The 15,681-nt window shown below is 50.2% G+C and overlaps 2 protein-coding genes and 1 pseudogene across 2 annotated transcripts in view; all 3 read left to right on the top strand.

The window, feature by feature from the left end:
• Positions 1-1,398: 1,398 nt before the first annotated feature.
• Positions 1,399-9,409, top strand: LOC143013608 (transcription factor AP-4-like). The gene is made up of 7 exons (XM_076167293.1): positions 1,399-1,912; positions 5,039-5,204; positions 5,372-5,470; positions 5,753-5,923; positions 6,038-6,190; positions 6,284-6,457; positions 6,663-9,409. Exons 1-7 carry the CDS (start codon positions 1,824-1,826, stop codon positions 6,819-6,821), a joined length of 1,011 nt encoding a protein of 336 aa, XP_076023408.1. The 5' UTR covers positions 1,399-1,823; the 3' UTR covers positions 6,822-9,409.
• Positions 9,410-9,614: 205 nt separating this feature from the next.
• Positions 9,615-15,681, top strand: part of LOC143013605 (uncharacterized) — a 13,486-nt gene continuing 7,419 nt past the window's right edge. The window contains exons 1-2 of the mRNA XM_076167290.1: positions 9,615-9,623; positions 9,884-10,076. Of these exons, the coding sequence (XP_076023405.1) occupies positions 9,615-9,623; positions 9,884-10,076 (202 nt within the window). The remainder of the gene's footprint in view (positions 9,624-9,883; positions 10,077-15,681) is intronic.
• LOC143013591 (putative E3 ubiquitin-protein ligase makorin-1 pseudogene) lies at positions 13,164-14,813 on the top strand (annotated as a pseudogene).

Below are 15,681 nucleotides of genomic sequence, written 5' to 3'. Positions count from 1 at the left end.
GAGAGCTCTAGTTTGAAGACTCTTTGACCCAAGGTTGTTCTCAAAGTACGTGAGATTTAAAAACACTGGATGAGATGTTATTATCTATTGTGTGAGCACATACATGAAGGTGGCCTTGATGTTAGTAGTGACAGACAGTTAGACGTAAGCATGTCGGGGTTATCATGTGGGCTTCTGGACAGTTCTCCATTTTCCACCACTGTGCCCTTGAGTTGCTCCAAAGCTTGGGTCCGTGTTAAGTGTTTCCCATTGTTTATCATCAGCTGCACTCAGTCACCTCACATGCGGTCTGTGCCCAGTTATCCTCCTCTCTGTTGGAGGTCTTGGTGGTTGGTTGGGTCCCTCTTCTAACGTTCTTCTTGAGTTCTGAGGCTCTGCCAGCTTTGGTTTGAGCTTCACTCCACTGATGTGGCTGACTTGGTAAGAGGTTCTGGTCAATGCGAGTCTCCTGTCTCTCCTCCCTCCAGCACCAGGAGTAAAAGCACCCACCTGTCAGGTCCAAAGCCTGACAGCAGAGGGGGGATAAGAATGATTAGACACCTGCCGCAAAGTTGAAGTACATTATGATAGTTTAGTGTAGCATGAAGACGTCCTTACAGTGAAACTCAGGGGCCGCTTTATGTGCCTCTCTGGAACAGGAACTATTGTATTTTTGAGACAAATATATTTGGATGCTGCCCCCTCTGTCATAACTGTGACCTAACTTCAGACGTACACAAGTGTTGTTGTTGTTGTTATAACATGACTTATAACAATAACTAAGACCTGCATGCCAACAATATTGATGAAATGCTGCCACCTGCTGGACAGAGTGACCACTTCTTGCGTTCTTGCGATTCGATTACGATTCTTCAGGGAAATATTTGATGCATCAGGATTCAATTCAAGAATAATTATTTTATTTTGAAATTCTTATTTTGACACATGAAATGTTAAACTTCACCTATATAACAAATATCACCATGGAAACATAACTGTGCACTATTACTAAAAAGAATAAAGCATTTTTGGTTGCCGAATATTCAGATAAACTCTGAAAATAAAGCAAAGTCTAGACACGTTAAAGGTCATTGGGTGGATGGACACTGGCTGACTGAACGTGGGCCTGATACGCTCCCCTGTGGGACTCCACCATGACCTTTGGACTGTAATATCTGTTCATATCAAACATTTGCAATCCACCTGTAGGATAGAACTTTACTGGAATTCCAAGGAATAATTGGAGAATCAACATGAACACCCTTTCCAGATTTGGTTGTTTAGATATCAAACCCGACTGTGGTTGGCGTGATGTTCTTCTGAATCCTGCTGTGTGACTCCTGTAGAACATGTCCTCCTCTGTGAGCCTGGAGGATCTTTCTCATCGTTAGGTTTCTCTCTTCGTTTCCAGCTCTGCAGTTACACAATCTCGCGTCTGTTTCTCTGCTCAGCTTTCCGGAAAACAGGCTCTGATTCCAACCAGCTGTTTCCCGCCTCACACAGATCAGCTGCACACACACACACACACACACACACATACACATACACATATACACACACGGGCACGTAGTAGGCGGAGGCAAGAAGCCACACACACACACAGCGCAGGGAACCCCATCAGCTGTGGGAGCCACACACACATCCTCAACTTTTATTTTTCTCACTGTATTCGTCAGATAAGCGGATTTTGAAGCAGCTTTTCTCAACGATGCGTCCCTGAAGGGCGAAGCGCGAGACGAATCTACGGTAACTGCGCGCTTTGGAGAGGAAGAAGAAGAAGAAGGAGAGCGGTGGAGGGAGAAAAGACACCGAAAACACGGAGTTGAGACGGAGGCTGTGAAAGCATGGAGTACTTCATGATGCCCACAGAGAAGATCCCGTCCCTGCACCAGTTCAAGAAGTCGGACAAGGATGTGATCGGGGGTCTGTGCAGGTGCGTGTGCGTACTTGACGGCGGGGAAAGTGAACCGTACGCGGCGGCGTCTTTGTTGCCGCCGTCCGTGTGCGCAAGTGTGTGTGTATGTGTGTGTATACATGCAGCCAGACTCCGGTTAGCATGCTTAGCTGTTAGCTCCGATGCTTTGCCAGCGGCAGCGTGGTTGTAGGACTTAGCTGCTTTCTGTGCCAGCTGATGGCGTTAGCGGCTGAGATAAGGACGGATCGGTCGCACTCTTTACATTATCTGCATGCGTGACGTAAGGTAGCGCACGAGGCGTGTTTACAAGCCCACCATCTTAGAAAAACGTCAAATATCCACGCACAAACGGTTATTTATGTCCACTTCCACACCAACCACGTGGTTATTAACGCGCTGCCTGACGCGTCGCTGTTAACACCAAACAGAATATCCGTAACCTTTATTTGCACGCTGGTATCCACGATAACAGACGTGTGATGTGTGTGTGTACTTAGTGTTTGACTTGTTTGTTTGTTTCGCGAGGTTAAGTGCGGCAACGCGGCTGCTGTGTCTGAAGTTAGCTTAGCCTAGCTTGCTCGCTACCTCACCCCGTGCTCTCGTTTTTCGGTGTTAGCACGGTTAGCTACAGTTGTTTTCGTGTGAACATCCGCCATTATTGAGCCAGGCCGATCTTAAAGTCTGTGTGGCGTCGGGCTGGGGCGCCCCAGCCGTCGGCGGCGGGGTTAGCCTCGGTGCTAACGGCAGGAATCATTGTTCTCCACGATGCCAGGGGGCCTCCGCTGCCGCGCGGCGGTGTCACGTTTCAACGCCGCCGCCGCTGCTGGCGCCCGAGCGCCCCCCAGCGGCCGAGGGGCAGAGCCGCAAGTGAAGGCGTAAACAAACAGCTGAACAGCTGATTGCCAAACCGCATCGATCATGTGGAGATTGTGGAGTAGATGGTTTATGTCCTCGTTCTTTGGTCGTGTCTCGACTCCGTGCGGCCAAACGTGTGCTCATTCGGTGCTTTGATGATTCGCCCCTCAAACTCTCACACAGATTGAACACACACACACACACACACACCCACCAGGCTGGGGAGGCTTGTGTGTATGTGAGGCAGGCTTTGCCCTCAGTGACTGAACTTTGAGGCCCTTGTGAACGCAGTTGTTGAATGAAAAATGAACTCATTCACCTGAACAGCTGAAAGTTTCCACTTTACTATTGTGTGTATGTTGAGTTTGCTCCTCTGCTCTCTGATCCTCTCCTGTTCTGTGCCATCAGTCACTCATATTGTAATATGGCTCTTTGTGATAACATTAGAGGAAAAGACAAATGAATCCCTCGGTCTGTTTGTGTTTCTCTGAGTTCATCTCTTTGTTGTTATTCCATAAGAATAAACTCATCATCTCTGTTATTCCATTAGAAGCTAATACATTGATTAATTTAAGTTATAACTTCATTGATAAGTTAATTACATGACAGTCGAGCGGAGCAGGGAGCGCTTTTATCCCCTTTTTGAGAGATTTTGAAGGTAAAATATAGAATAAAGCAGTGATGTTGCCTCCTCCACTGTGTGACATGTCTCAGATTCATCAGTGTTACCATGGCACCAACACACACACACACGACTAAAGCGTGTGGATGCCCTAAACATCAGACCTGTATGACATCGTTTCACAAGGAGTTGGCCGGAGTTGACAGGTCAGAGCCACGAGGCTTCAGGGCTTTGCTTCCATTCAGCCTTTAGCTCATCAGTGAGGTCGGGCTCTGATCAGTGTTCCAATTCATCCCAAAGGTGGTGGGAACAGATGTGTTGTTGTGTTTTACTCCAGACTGGCTAGATGAGTAGTTTCCTCCGCTCTTCACGCTCCTGGCTGATGTGAGTTTATACTCCACGGCCTCAAGTATGCAGACATGTGGGTCCACTTATCTGGAGGTGGAGGAGGAATAATGCTGCGCTCCTCCATGATTTACACTGCAGAGGAGGAACAGAGACGTGTCAGGATGAGGCCTTCCTCCTTTGGGACAGCAGCTTTGTAAAATATGATCTCTGTTTTAATTATGAACAACCAGGGCCTATAAAGGAAAAGTGTTGTTTGCCTACCTGGATGAACCGGAGCTCAGCCTGATCAGCCTGAGCTCACTGAAGATCCTGGATCAATGGAAGCTAACTCCATTGTTGATGAGATGGTTGATTTATAAGTTTAGGCTAAATGTAAAAAAAAAAAAAAAACCCACAAAAGAGACGACGGAGACCTGCAGCCAAACAAAGCCACATGTTCCCAAACGTGTTCCTGTGGAAGAGGAAACTAAGAGATGATGTCATCTTTGGATGGGCTGCTGTGTGTGTTTGTGTGTACTTTGTGTCTGTTGGCCTCTCTTCAGAGTCTATTGACATGTTTCAGCGTTCCCTCCTACTAAAGGCCGCTCGAGTCCGTCTGCTCTGTGTGTTTGTGTCATTCAGTGAAAACATCCTGGTGTTGTTGTACCATGTGAGCTGGGTCACGGGTCGTCCTGTGCGATCCGGTTCCTGGGGGTCACGGTGGTCGTCTGTAGCCGTAATGTTTAACGTGTTTTGGTCCCTGGGTGAAGGCCACAGAGGAGGGTCTGTCAGTCAGAGCTCTCTCTCTGTGTGTGTGTGTGTGTGTGTGTGTGTGTGTGTGTGTGTGTGTGTGTGTGTGTGTGTGTGTGTGTGTGTGTGTGTGTGTGTGTGTGTGTGTGTGTGTGTGTGTGTGTGTGTGTGTGTGTGTGTGTGTGTGTGTGTGTGTGTGTGAGGGCAGCGAGTTCAGCCAAACTCAAACACGTCTCAGCAGCTAGACTGAGGAATGTCAGAGAGCCGGACTTTAACACCTCAGCCTCTCTGCTCCACACAGCTGGAGCCTGAAGCTGTGTGTGTGGATCAGAACCTGGATCTGCTGCTCTGTGTGTGGATCAGAACCTGGATCTGCTCCTTAGAACTTAGACGGGTCCAGATCCTGAGTAGTTAATCGGAACGTCTTTGTTCAGTTCTGATCTAAAGGATTTTCGGTCAATCCTGTTTTCCTCTCAGACTTTCTCCTGAGACCGTAACACTGCTGTGGCGTTGTCATAGAAACCTGGTTAATTAGTGGAAGTGCTAATGATCCTCTCTCTCTCTCTTTCTCTCCCACACCCCCTTCTCAGTCTGGCCAACATCCCTCTCAGTCCAGAGACGGTGCAGGACCAGGAGAGAAGAATCCGCCGCGAGATCGCCAACAGCAACGAGCGCCGCCGCATGCAGAGCATCAACGCTGGCTTCCAGTCGCTCAAAACGCTCCTGCCCCACACGGATGGAGAGAAGCTCAGCAAGGTACACACACACACACACACACACACACACACACACACACACACACACACACACACACACACACACACCATCGTACTGTGTGGAAGTGCTCTCCCTTCCCGCGGTTTGTGTGAAAACTCTTCCATCCTAAACCTTGTCCCCCCCCCGCCGTGTTCGCTCCTCTGCAGGCGGCCATCTTGCAGCAGACGTCGGACTACATCTTCACCCTGGAGCAGGAGAAGACGCAGCTCCTGGCTCAGAACAACCAGCTCAAGCGCTTCATCCAGGTAACGAGTGGCTGAGCTCCTCCTCCACAGTCCTGACAGTGCTGCCCACGGCTGTTATGGCAGTTTGTGGTTTCCTGTAGAGACGCTGAGCCCCACTGAGCCTGCAGGGGGGCAGAAAGTGTCACACAGAGACCGCCCCCCTGCGGTGAGGTGTGGAAGTGTGCAGGGGGCTTAACCCCTCGATCACACTGCAGCCTGAGGGTTTAAATCCCCAGAACCTGCAAGCAAAGAGCGAAGCCCGATCGGATCCCAGCTTGATGTCGGTCTCTGTTTGTCCTCCAGGAGTTTAGCGGCTCGTCGCCCAAGAGGAGGCGAGCGGAGGAGAAGGACGAAGGCATCGGCTCGCCCGACATGCTGGAGGAGGAGAAGGTGGAGGAGCTGAGGAGAGAGATGCTGGAGCTCCGGCAGCAGCTGGACAAGGAGCGCTCGGCTCGCATGCTGCTGGAAGAGCAGGTGGGGAGGAGCGAGGGGGCGGAGCCACCTTCAGCGGGCGGCGGTAGGTTTGGCGCCCTGGCGTGAGCTCATGGCTCTCTGTGTGTGTGTGTGTGTGTGTGTTTGTGCCTGCAGGTGCGCTCCCTGGACAGCCAGCTGCACCCGGAGCGCCTGAAGGTGATCACCCAGCAGGTGGAGGAGGAGCAGGCCCTCATCCAGACCCAGACGCTGCTCCGGCTGCAGCAGATCCACGGGCAGCCGGCTGACAGACACACACACAGCCCCAAGGTCAGACACACACACACACACGCACACACGCTCGCCCTGTCACGCAGGAAGGCGACGCTCCTTTCACGCTCTCATCTGCCGTCTCTCTGTCAGGTTGTGGCTCCTCCCACTCCGCCCGCGCCCACGCACCACGCCACGGTCATCGTCCCAGCGCCCACACTAACCCAGCACGCCCACCATCATGTCACCGTGGTAACCATGAGCCCGGCGGCCCACACCAGCGGCACCGTGTCCACATCCAGACAGAACCTGGACACCATCGTGCAGGTGTGTGTCCGTGTGTCTCCGTGTATGTGTGTGTGTCCGTGTGTCTCCCTGTGTCTCCGTGTGTGTGTGTCCGTGTGTCTCCCTGTGTCTCCGTGTGTGTCCGTGTGTCTCCGTGTGTGTGTGTATGTGTCCGTGTGTCTCCCTGTGTCTCCGTGTGTGTCCGTTTGTGTGTCTCCATGCTGACTCTGTCCCGTTTGGCGTTCAGGCCATCCAGCACATTGAACGCACTGAGGAGAGACGAGCCAGCGCCGAGGACGAGCAGAGACGAGCTGTCATCGTCAGCCCCGCCCACGTCGCCATGGACACGGCGTGCTCGGACACAGACACCGACACGGAGGGGGAGGAGGACTGCTCCATGAACTGATCCATCTCACACACACACACACACACACACTAGGCAGTGCTCCGTGTTCAAACTCGGCTTCACTACCGAGTGGCGACAAACGAGCGCACACACACACCCACACACACACACACATACACACACACTTAAACGCCCCCTCGCTGTAAGTCTCCCTGCAGGAGCTCGACTACTTTTAAAGGAAACATTCTCTGGCATTATCTCATCTCGTGAAGCTGAACTCTGTGACCTTTGACCCCCCACACATTTTAACCCGCTGGTTTTAGCTTCAGCTGAGGAAACGTCCCTTAATTGGCCTGCGGGGGGCGTCGCAGCAGGCGGCCTCAGGTTGGTCCCGTTGCTCCTGCGCCCCCTCCCTGCTGCGGGGGGGACGCAGGAAGTGGAGGGTCTCTCGTCCGTCCGTGTGCGTTGCGATCCCGGCTGCCCCGCCCTCTGGCACCGTTATCTGCGGCGAGGAAGCGGCTCTCCGCTCTTTGATTCTGTAAAGGGAATCCACCGTCGTTGCCGGCGTTGTCGTCGTCGTCGGGGCGTTTCCTCCCTCGGCCTCGTCGTTGGGTCTTTGTGTGTGCGTTTCCCAGTTGCTAAGGCGACACAGATACACTAAGACGTGCAGCCGTGACACCAGACTAAAGCTTCAGCTGAAGGCATCTAAAGCCAATTTTAGACGAGACGCAAACTTAATTTGAGCCTAGAAGATGAAATGTACTTGAACATTAAAGTGTTTTAGCCCTTTAAAGATAAGCTGTCTAACATTTACACACTAGCTTTCATGTTTCTGTTTCTGTTGTTACTGAAAATAGCGTTGTGTGTGTGTGTGTGTGTGGAGCGTCAGGAAGCACACTGAAGGTGGATGAGTCAACGTGTGGAGGCTCCGCCCCCTTTCTAAGCTCATGGAGATCAGGCTAAAGGGGACGTGTGTGTGTGTGTGTGTGTGTGTGTGTGTGAGTACCAACTCATCTGGTGATCTTAAAGGCGCAAAAGCCTGAGATGGGTTGTTTTCACTCTGTGTGCACCGTGGCGATTTGAAATGTGTCCGCTTTAAAACAATCCAGCATTTAGCAGCAGAGGTTTGGCATTCATGAGCGTAGTTTGATTGTGTGTGTGTCAAATAGGTTAGTCTCCACTCAGACTCTCGCCCCCTCACTCCCTCGTCCCCTCACTCCCTCGCCCCCTCACTCCCTCGCCCCCTCACTCCCTCGTCCCCTCAGACTCTCGTCTCCTCACTCCCTCATCTCCTCACTCCCTCGTCCCCTCACTCCCTCGTCCCCTCACTCTCTCGTCCCCTCACTCTCTCGTCCCCTCACTCTCTCGCCCCCTCACTCCCTCGTCCCCTCACTCCCTCGTCCCCTCACTCTCTCGTCCCCTCACTCCCTCGTCTCCTCACTCTCTCGTCTCCTCACTCCCTCGTCCCTCAGACTCTCTCCTCTCTCTCTCGTCCTTCGTCTCTTTTCATTTTGTCGATTTCAGCGACTATGCACTCGAGTTTTTGGTATTTATGCAATTCCATCTCCAGAACATTAATTGGTGTCATTTTCACATGAGGTTGATCTATGCACCACTGTGTGTGTGTCTGTGTGTGTGTGTGTGTGTGTGTTTTAAAGAATGTCTTCTGTACTTAGGTGCTTTTTTTTTTAAGTGTCTTTAGTCAACATGGTGCTCCATAGATGAAGCCTTCGCTCACTAAGGTCACACACACACACACACACACACACACCTGTCTGTCATCTCCTTTTGGGAAAATGAAAGGAAGTATTAGGAGGACAGGGACGCTGTTGTTTTTCCGTGATTTGATCCAAACCTTTGCTTCTCTTTTACATCCAATGCGTCAGAGTGTCCGTGTGTGTGTGTGTGTGTGTGTGGAGACTGAAGCAGCGATGAAACGCTCTGGCCCCGCCCCCCCCGTACCCCTGTTTGATGCGCTGACTCCATGCTGTAAACATTCCATTTCTTTACCTCCGTGTTTCCATCTGTTATCGTTGCTGTTGCCAGCTGACCGCATCTTGTTGCCGTCGGCGCCATTTGTTTTCGTTTGTCCTTTTGGCGGCCACGACTGATGCTCTCTCTCTCTGTCTGTCTCCTGTGTGTGTGTGTGGGGGGGGGGGGGGGGAGGAGGGGGTCGACCCTTGTCACTGTCTGTGGTTTGGTCGTTGGGTTTTATATCTGGTTGAACTGTTTTTCAGGGGGGGAGGGGGGGGTCTTTAGGATTAAGTCTTGTTCTTTCCTCTGATGTTGCTCCGTCGTGGCGTCGCTCTTCTCGCTCTGCAGCACTGCGGCCTCTCGGTGGAATCGGGACTTTTTAATACCAAGCACTTGCTCTTCTTCTGTACCGCCTGAGTTTTTCGCCATAATTGAGAAATATTTTTGCCATTTCTGTTTTGTTGTGTTGTGAAGCTCTTTGCTCTTTGTTGCTTCTCTGTCTCTCCATGTATCTTTGTGTTATTGACTGACTGGCATTTGTTTTTTTTTTTTTTTTATATTTTCTTTTTTTTCAGTCCAGGCTGAGAAGCTGTTATATTTTGTTTATAAAACCTTGGGTAAACAGGCCTTTGTAAAGACGAAAAAAATAAAGATTTGTACTTTTTGTAATACAACTTTGAGAGCTTTTGTGTTTTTGATGTCTGGGACTTTTACCTGAACTACATGTCATGAGCCGCTCTGTCCACCAGGGGGTGACATTTAGTGATCGAAGTTTATACTGTGGCGCCATAAACTCGAGTTTAATGAAATGATAAACATGATTTCATTTAGAATAGAGTCGTTGTAATACTGGACAAAGCAAATTAAGTTACAAGAAATATGAACATAGTACAGAAACACACACACACACACACCATGCAATCAAATGTAAACAATTTGTAACAAAACTCAGACTTGACTTGAAATGACAGATGAATCTCAATCTTTGAAGTCTAGATTCTTTGTAAAGCTGCTGAAAGAGGCATTAGTTTAAAATCTGCACATTAAAAACACAAATACAGCTTTATAATTTAAATATGTAACATTCAAATGTATTCAGTCAGTGTGAAAACAATGACTGCTGGCTCCTCACACCCTGATTGGCCCAGGCAGCTGTTCTGACATACAATGGCTGTGGAGGGCGCAGCTGCTTGCGCCCTGCCTCCGCTGGCACGCCCTTTGACCTTCTGCCGGGGCTGTATATATACCCGGAGGATGAGGGGGAAGTTCCCCTGGCAGCCAACATGAAGTCGGTGGCGTCCGTGCGCTTGCTGCTGTCTCTGCTGCTCCTTTCTGCTGCAGGTAACGGCTGTGGGTGAATGCTGGGAGGTCTGGGTGAAGCTGCCTGCATGCGTGGGGTTGAGTTTGGGCCCTGATGAGGTAATGCAGATCCGCCGCGGCTTGGAAATGCTTCATGGAGGGTCTGAGTGAGAGACGCGGTGACGTGTGGAAGATAAAAAAAGTTCAGTCTGTGTTTGGGTTGTAATGAATGTTTCCATCCAACATGTCGGCCCCTGGTTTGATGTGTTACCTCTCATTATAAGCAGTTGAGGAGAGAGGTGAGGGGTTGCATTGTGGACACAAGCGTCCTTTCCATAGATGTTTCCATTCTCTGCAAGCCTTCACTCCAAACCAGCCGAGCTGTGTTGAGCTGTGATCTCAGCTGGTGAGGCAGCATGGTGCAGTGTGGCTTAGGGGGGGAAGTGTCAGAGCTGAGGGGCGCAACAGCTGAGGTGGGACGCCAGCTGATGGACAAACGCTTCCCGCTGCTTGATCTTGCTTCCCTAGGAAAGAAAAGACCCTATGATCAGACCGAAGCCCGAAGAGAATGACTTGGGACTCGCTAAGAAAGAGTCAAAAGAGTCACACGGAAGCAAACGCCGGCTGAGTTCCGGCTCCATTTCGGTTGGGCTCCATTTCCACATCGGTCGTCTGCGAGACCACCAATGTGACACGCTAACACGCCCTCTTTTCGTGTGACATTCAGCGGCCGGTGTCATGGAGCTGGAGCAGATAATACCCTTGTCTGTCCTTGCTGAGGTTCATTTTGGCCCCAGCGAGCCGTCACAGTCAGGTGTCGGGCATTAGTCAGGCAGAGTCACCAGATACCGCGGACACCGGCTGCTACGCCTCCCTGTAAGACTCGCAGGAATGTACAGGCATCTTCGTCACACACACACACACACACACACACGCGCACAGTCGGTAGAGCTTCGTCACTCCGGTTGAACTCTGCAGAGCCGCTAATCTGCCATTTGAGGTTGCAGGTTCCGTGTGAAGGGGACGTCCCAGCTAAAATGGACATGAGGGCACAGCAGACACACAGGATGGCGTCAAACACAGAGGGGATGGAGCTGTGATAGTGCTGCTGTGGTGAACATGTCTCTATATGTGTGTGTGCACGTGCAGTCCACTATGGTTCTGTGGTAGAGTGAGCGTCTGAAGCCACAATGAGCATGAGGCTATGAGACGGTATGTAGATGTATCGTCATGAGAACATGGCTTTGTGATACAGATGTGAATTAGGTGAACGATTATGATGACATGACGTGACGATTTACCTCTGGAGCTCCATATGACATCATAGATGATATCACAGGTGCAACAGGTGCAGAATGAGGCGGCATTAATGGACTTTAATGGAAGTAAAGACAGTCTGACAGTCTTCCTGGGCGTTTCACAGAGGCAAAGGCGGCGGTAAGGAGGAGGAGGAGCCTGCTGAGGCGGGCCTGCTCTGGTGTCTGGTCTCGCTCTGTTTGCAGTATCTGTGACGTACATGTGAATGAAGGCAAAGTGATAACAAACAAGCGAGGCGGCGTTTAGTCTCAGCCGGGAAAGATATGATGACGTGGCCGTGTAACCGTGTAACCGTGGAGACACAAATGACATCAGTGCTGCTGGTACAGTGATCACACAGGTACAGTTTGGACCGGATGACGTCATTTTACCGTACTAGCAGTTGCAACGCCCGAAAGAGAAAAGTCAAATTCAATCTATTTATATTTCGCCAAATCATAACAAATGCTAGCTCTAAGCAAATGGGGAAGAAGGAGAAAAGAGAGAGCGAGCCCACCCCCAACTCCTCAAGCTGTTAGCAGCGCACAGGGATGCTGGGCAACAGTCTCAGGCCGGCGTCATGACAATCACAGGGAAGGGAACAGCGTCACGCCGCCTGAAAATAGGAGTGGAATTATCCCTCCTTCTTTCACCCTCTGACTCACCGTGGGAGTATTTGTGTCTCTGAGTGGGACCTCAGAGTCCCGGGCACCTGTCCCCCTCTATCCCCGCACTGCTGCACTCTGTCCAGGCTGTACAGAGCACAGAACAGCGCCTGGAGCCACAGCCAAGGGGTCAGACAGGACTTCATCCTTAAGCACAACAGAGCACAACATGTAATCTAATACCAAACTACTTCACCTGGAGAAATCCATCACATACCAGACTTTGGTTTTATATAAAAGTTTGAACTCCTTTTCCAAACCTTCAGAGCCAGAAGATGATACAAACATGCATGAACGCAGCTCCCAGGTATCCCATAGCAACAACAGTGCTACTGTACTGTACTACCCATTGTTGCAGCTATAAGAAAACTACAAACATAGCAAAAGTCTAACAGAGCTCATTGTTTACACTCTAACTAAGTCTGTTAGAATCAAGAGAGGAACATGAGGAACATGAGGTACACGAGGAACACGAGGAAGCTGCCAGTGTTTGCATCCTCGCTCCACTTTGATCCGTTTGTCCTCCATCTCATGTTGGGACTGACAGGCTTTATGTTTTGATGATATACAGTAGATGACGTATGTAAAGTGTTCCCATGTTGTCTGCTCTGTCGTCTTAGTAACCAGACAGGTGATGGATCCTCCACAAAGTCAGACAGACGTTTAGCACCTTGGCTTTATTGGATGGGGGTGAACTAATAACCGCTCCTTAGAGATTCACTGGGTTATGTAATAGCGAGTAACCTGGCGACCCCCCCGATCGGTCGCCTTGGCGGCGGTTGGTGTTTCAGTGCAGACGACCCTGTGGCACTTTTGTCTTTTGGGTCCCGTCCAAACCGCACGACAGACCGGTCCTCGGCGTGCCAGCAGGCGAGCGCCCTCCTCAGGTTTCCCCTCCGTAATCCCCCCGTCTCATTTCTTTCACTCAATCACACGGACACCTGCGGTACACTTAAGTCCGGCAAAGGCGCAGTTTATGACCCCGAGGCCTCAGTGAATGTCAGAGGTCGGCGTGGTGGGGATGTGGAGTCCTGTCCGTTACAGGGGGACGACGTGGGGACGGAATGTGAGAGGCTCGTCTCTAACTCCTTTACACAGAAAGAGAAATTGTCAAATGTCCTCCCATGTGGTGTTACAACATTCAAACTTTAAGTCTCAGAGACGGACGATGCCTTCAGCTAAAGAGGACGACCAAACTAGCGAGCGCAGATTCCTCATCTCTCAGCAGTTTAGTGGTGTGAGTGATTTTTGTGACGATCTCATCTGTAAACCAGGAGCCCACGCTTGTTTTCTGCATGTGTGCTAACATTGATAAGACAAACCTGCAGGTCTTTGACAGACGTCAGAGTAAATGAAGCCCCTTGTGTGTCCTGGATTTCAAAGACACAAGGTTCTAATGGAGACAGAACCAGCAGGGGCTCTTGATTGTGCAGGAACCCGGCCTCAATAACACATCAGGCTCTGACCCGGACACTAGACCAATGCTGGACTTTGTTAAATCTCCAGCATAGTTGTGATGAGTCGTGGTTAAGTCCACGCTTCCCTGCTGATCGGCGGCGGCGTCCTCCACCTTGTCCGGAGCGCGTGTGCTTGGCTAAGCAGGGGAAATGCTTGGGCTGGTTGGGTTTAACAGGGTTCGTGTTACGACACACAGCGTCCTACCACAGGGAGACTTGGAAGGAGACGGCGTGTTCGTTACATGTGTACAAGACAGCAGAGGCCAAACTGAGCTGAAATGGGAGAGACGTGGTGGGGATGCTTGGCGTTCCCCGCTCGCTAACGCTAACAATCACCAGTGAGGAGGTGATGAGCGAACACACAGTGGCTTCCTGCTGCAGGAGGCGATGAACGGAGGAAGGCAGAGCCAGAGAAGTTTGCATTATCATGGTTAGACAACAGTTTGATGTTTTCATTCCACTCTTGCCCAATAATAAGTGAATTTTTAATATGTTGAGATGCTAATTGGCCGCGTTTCCAGTTAATGATGGAACGCCAACGAGCTCAATCCTTTCAGACTTGTAACAAACAAAGATCAACGTACGGCGCTTACCAGTATGACATCATTCTGGTCACTTTTTGGGTTTATTGGATGACATCGCTTTTTTAGTTTGATGACATCATGTAGTTAAGTCATTGTTAATTTTGACAGTGCCATCATCACACGCATCATAGTTTGTGGAGTGCACACACACATCTCCCGGTGTTCCATCCATTTGACCTCACCCAGTGCTCAGAGAAGACCAGGCTCCAGGCTCTCAAGGAAGACATGGCCGCTTGTCCGGACATCCAACGCAGCCATGACTTGATGTGCGGCGTGTGCATGGAGCTGGTGTTTGAGAAGGTGGACCCAAGCGAACGCCGCTTCGGCATCCTCTCCAGCTGCAGCCACTGTTACTGCCTGACGTGCATTCAGAAATGGAGGAGCTCCAGAATGTTTGACATCAAGATCACCTCGTCTTGCCCAGAGTGTCGGATCATATCGCATTTTGTCTTCCCGAGCGAATTCTGGTGGGATGACAAAGAAGAGAAGCAGAGGCTCATCCAGAGACAAGTGGAGATCATGGGGAGGGAACCATGTCAATACTTCCAAGAGCGCCGCAGAAATTGTCCTTTGGGCTCCGCCTGCTTCTACAAACACGCTCCCTCTGATGACCAAATGGAAGAAGCTGAGCCGATGGAGGGCGAGGACTTTGAGCTGAGCGACATGATGCTCGTGCTACTGGCTGATGACGAGGACACCGATTACGACGAGTGGGGCTTGTCTCCGGAGGTGTTTGATGATTTCGAAGAGGTTCAGCCACCGGGGGCGAGAACCTAAACCAGGTTCCTCCAAAGCCCGTCGTTCTCTGCACACACACTGGACTCTGTGGTGGACAGTAGAAGGAGCAAGACTACATTTTAATTCCCACAGATCTGGTTACTCTGGAGGAATTCTTCTAAGAGCTGTAACGCCTTTTTTTCTGATTAAATTGAAGGAAACCTCCTCGTCGTAGTTCCACTCATTACCAAATCCACCTGAAGACAACACGACGACATTTTTGTAATATTTGAAGGTTCCTTTTCTAAATAAAAAAATTTTATAAAAAAAAATTGATGATAATAAAATAATATTATCGATCAATATTGACCCCCATAAAGTCAAAAAATTACTTAAGTTAAGTTAAATTTAGACCTCAGAGGCTGAACTGGCAGGAAGAAGACGCAGCAAAGGGGATCTGCACACACTGAAGGCCCACACAGCTGCTGTTGTCTCGCAGTACTAATTACTACACACACATACAGGGAATCTGCCTTGTAACACAAAACTGCATACACACACACATTTAGTCTTAATCTCTTAACATTAAGACAAAACTTGCAGGGAGTTCAAATTAAATAGAGGCCGTGACCTTGTGCTCTTTGTGGTTTTAATGTGTGTGTGTGTGTGTGTGTGTGTGTGTGTTACTGTTGCTTATTTTGAACCCACAGTAACTGTGAGCTAAGGCAATGAGGAGGATGTCTGTTCTGTCAAGGCTGTGTCACTCTTCATATGGTCCAATCCCCATTTTCAAGGCTTCTGTTGGAGTTTCAGGACAATGATTGTCTTGCTATTCCAGTCTGTCCTCTTGGCTGTCTTCTTTCAGGTTCTCTGCACAACTGTCCTCTGTCCCGTGTGTGTGTGTGTGTGTGTGTGTGTGTGTGTGTGT

The sequence above is a fragment of the Genypterus blacodes genome, unplaced genomic scaffold (genome assembly GCF_046128005.1).
Source record: "Genypterus blacodes isolate CSIRO-AG114 ecotype Tasmania unplaced genomic scaffold, CSIRO-AGI_Gbla_v1 ptg000157l_1, whole genome shotgun sequence".
Classification (NCBI taxonomy): domain Eukaryota; kingdom Metazoa; phylum Chordata; class Actinopteri; order Ophidiiformes; family Ophidiidae; genus Genypterus; species Genypterus blacodes.
Note: the sequence above shows the minus strand (reverse complement) of the source record. Positions and strands in the feature narration are given on the sequence as shown.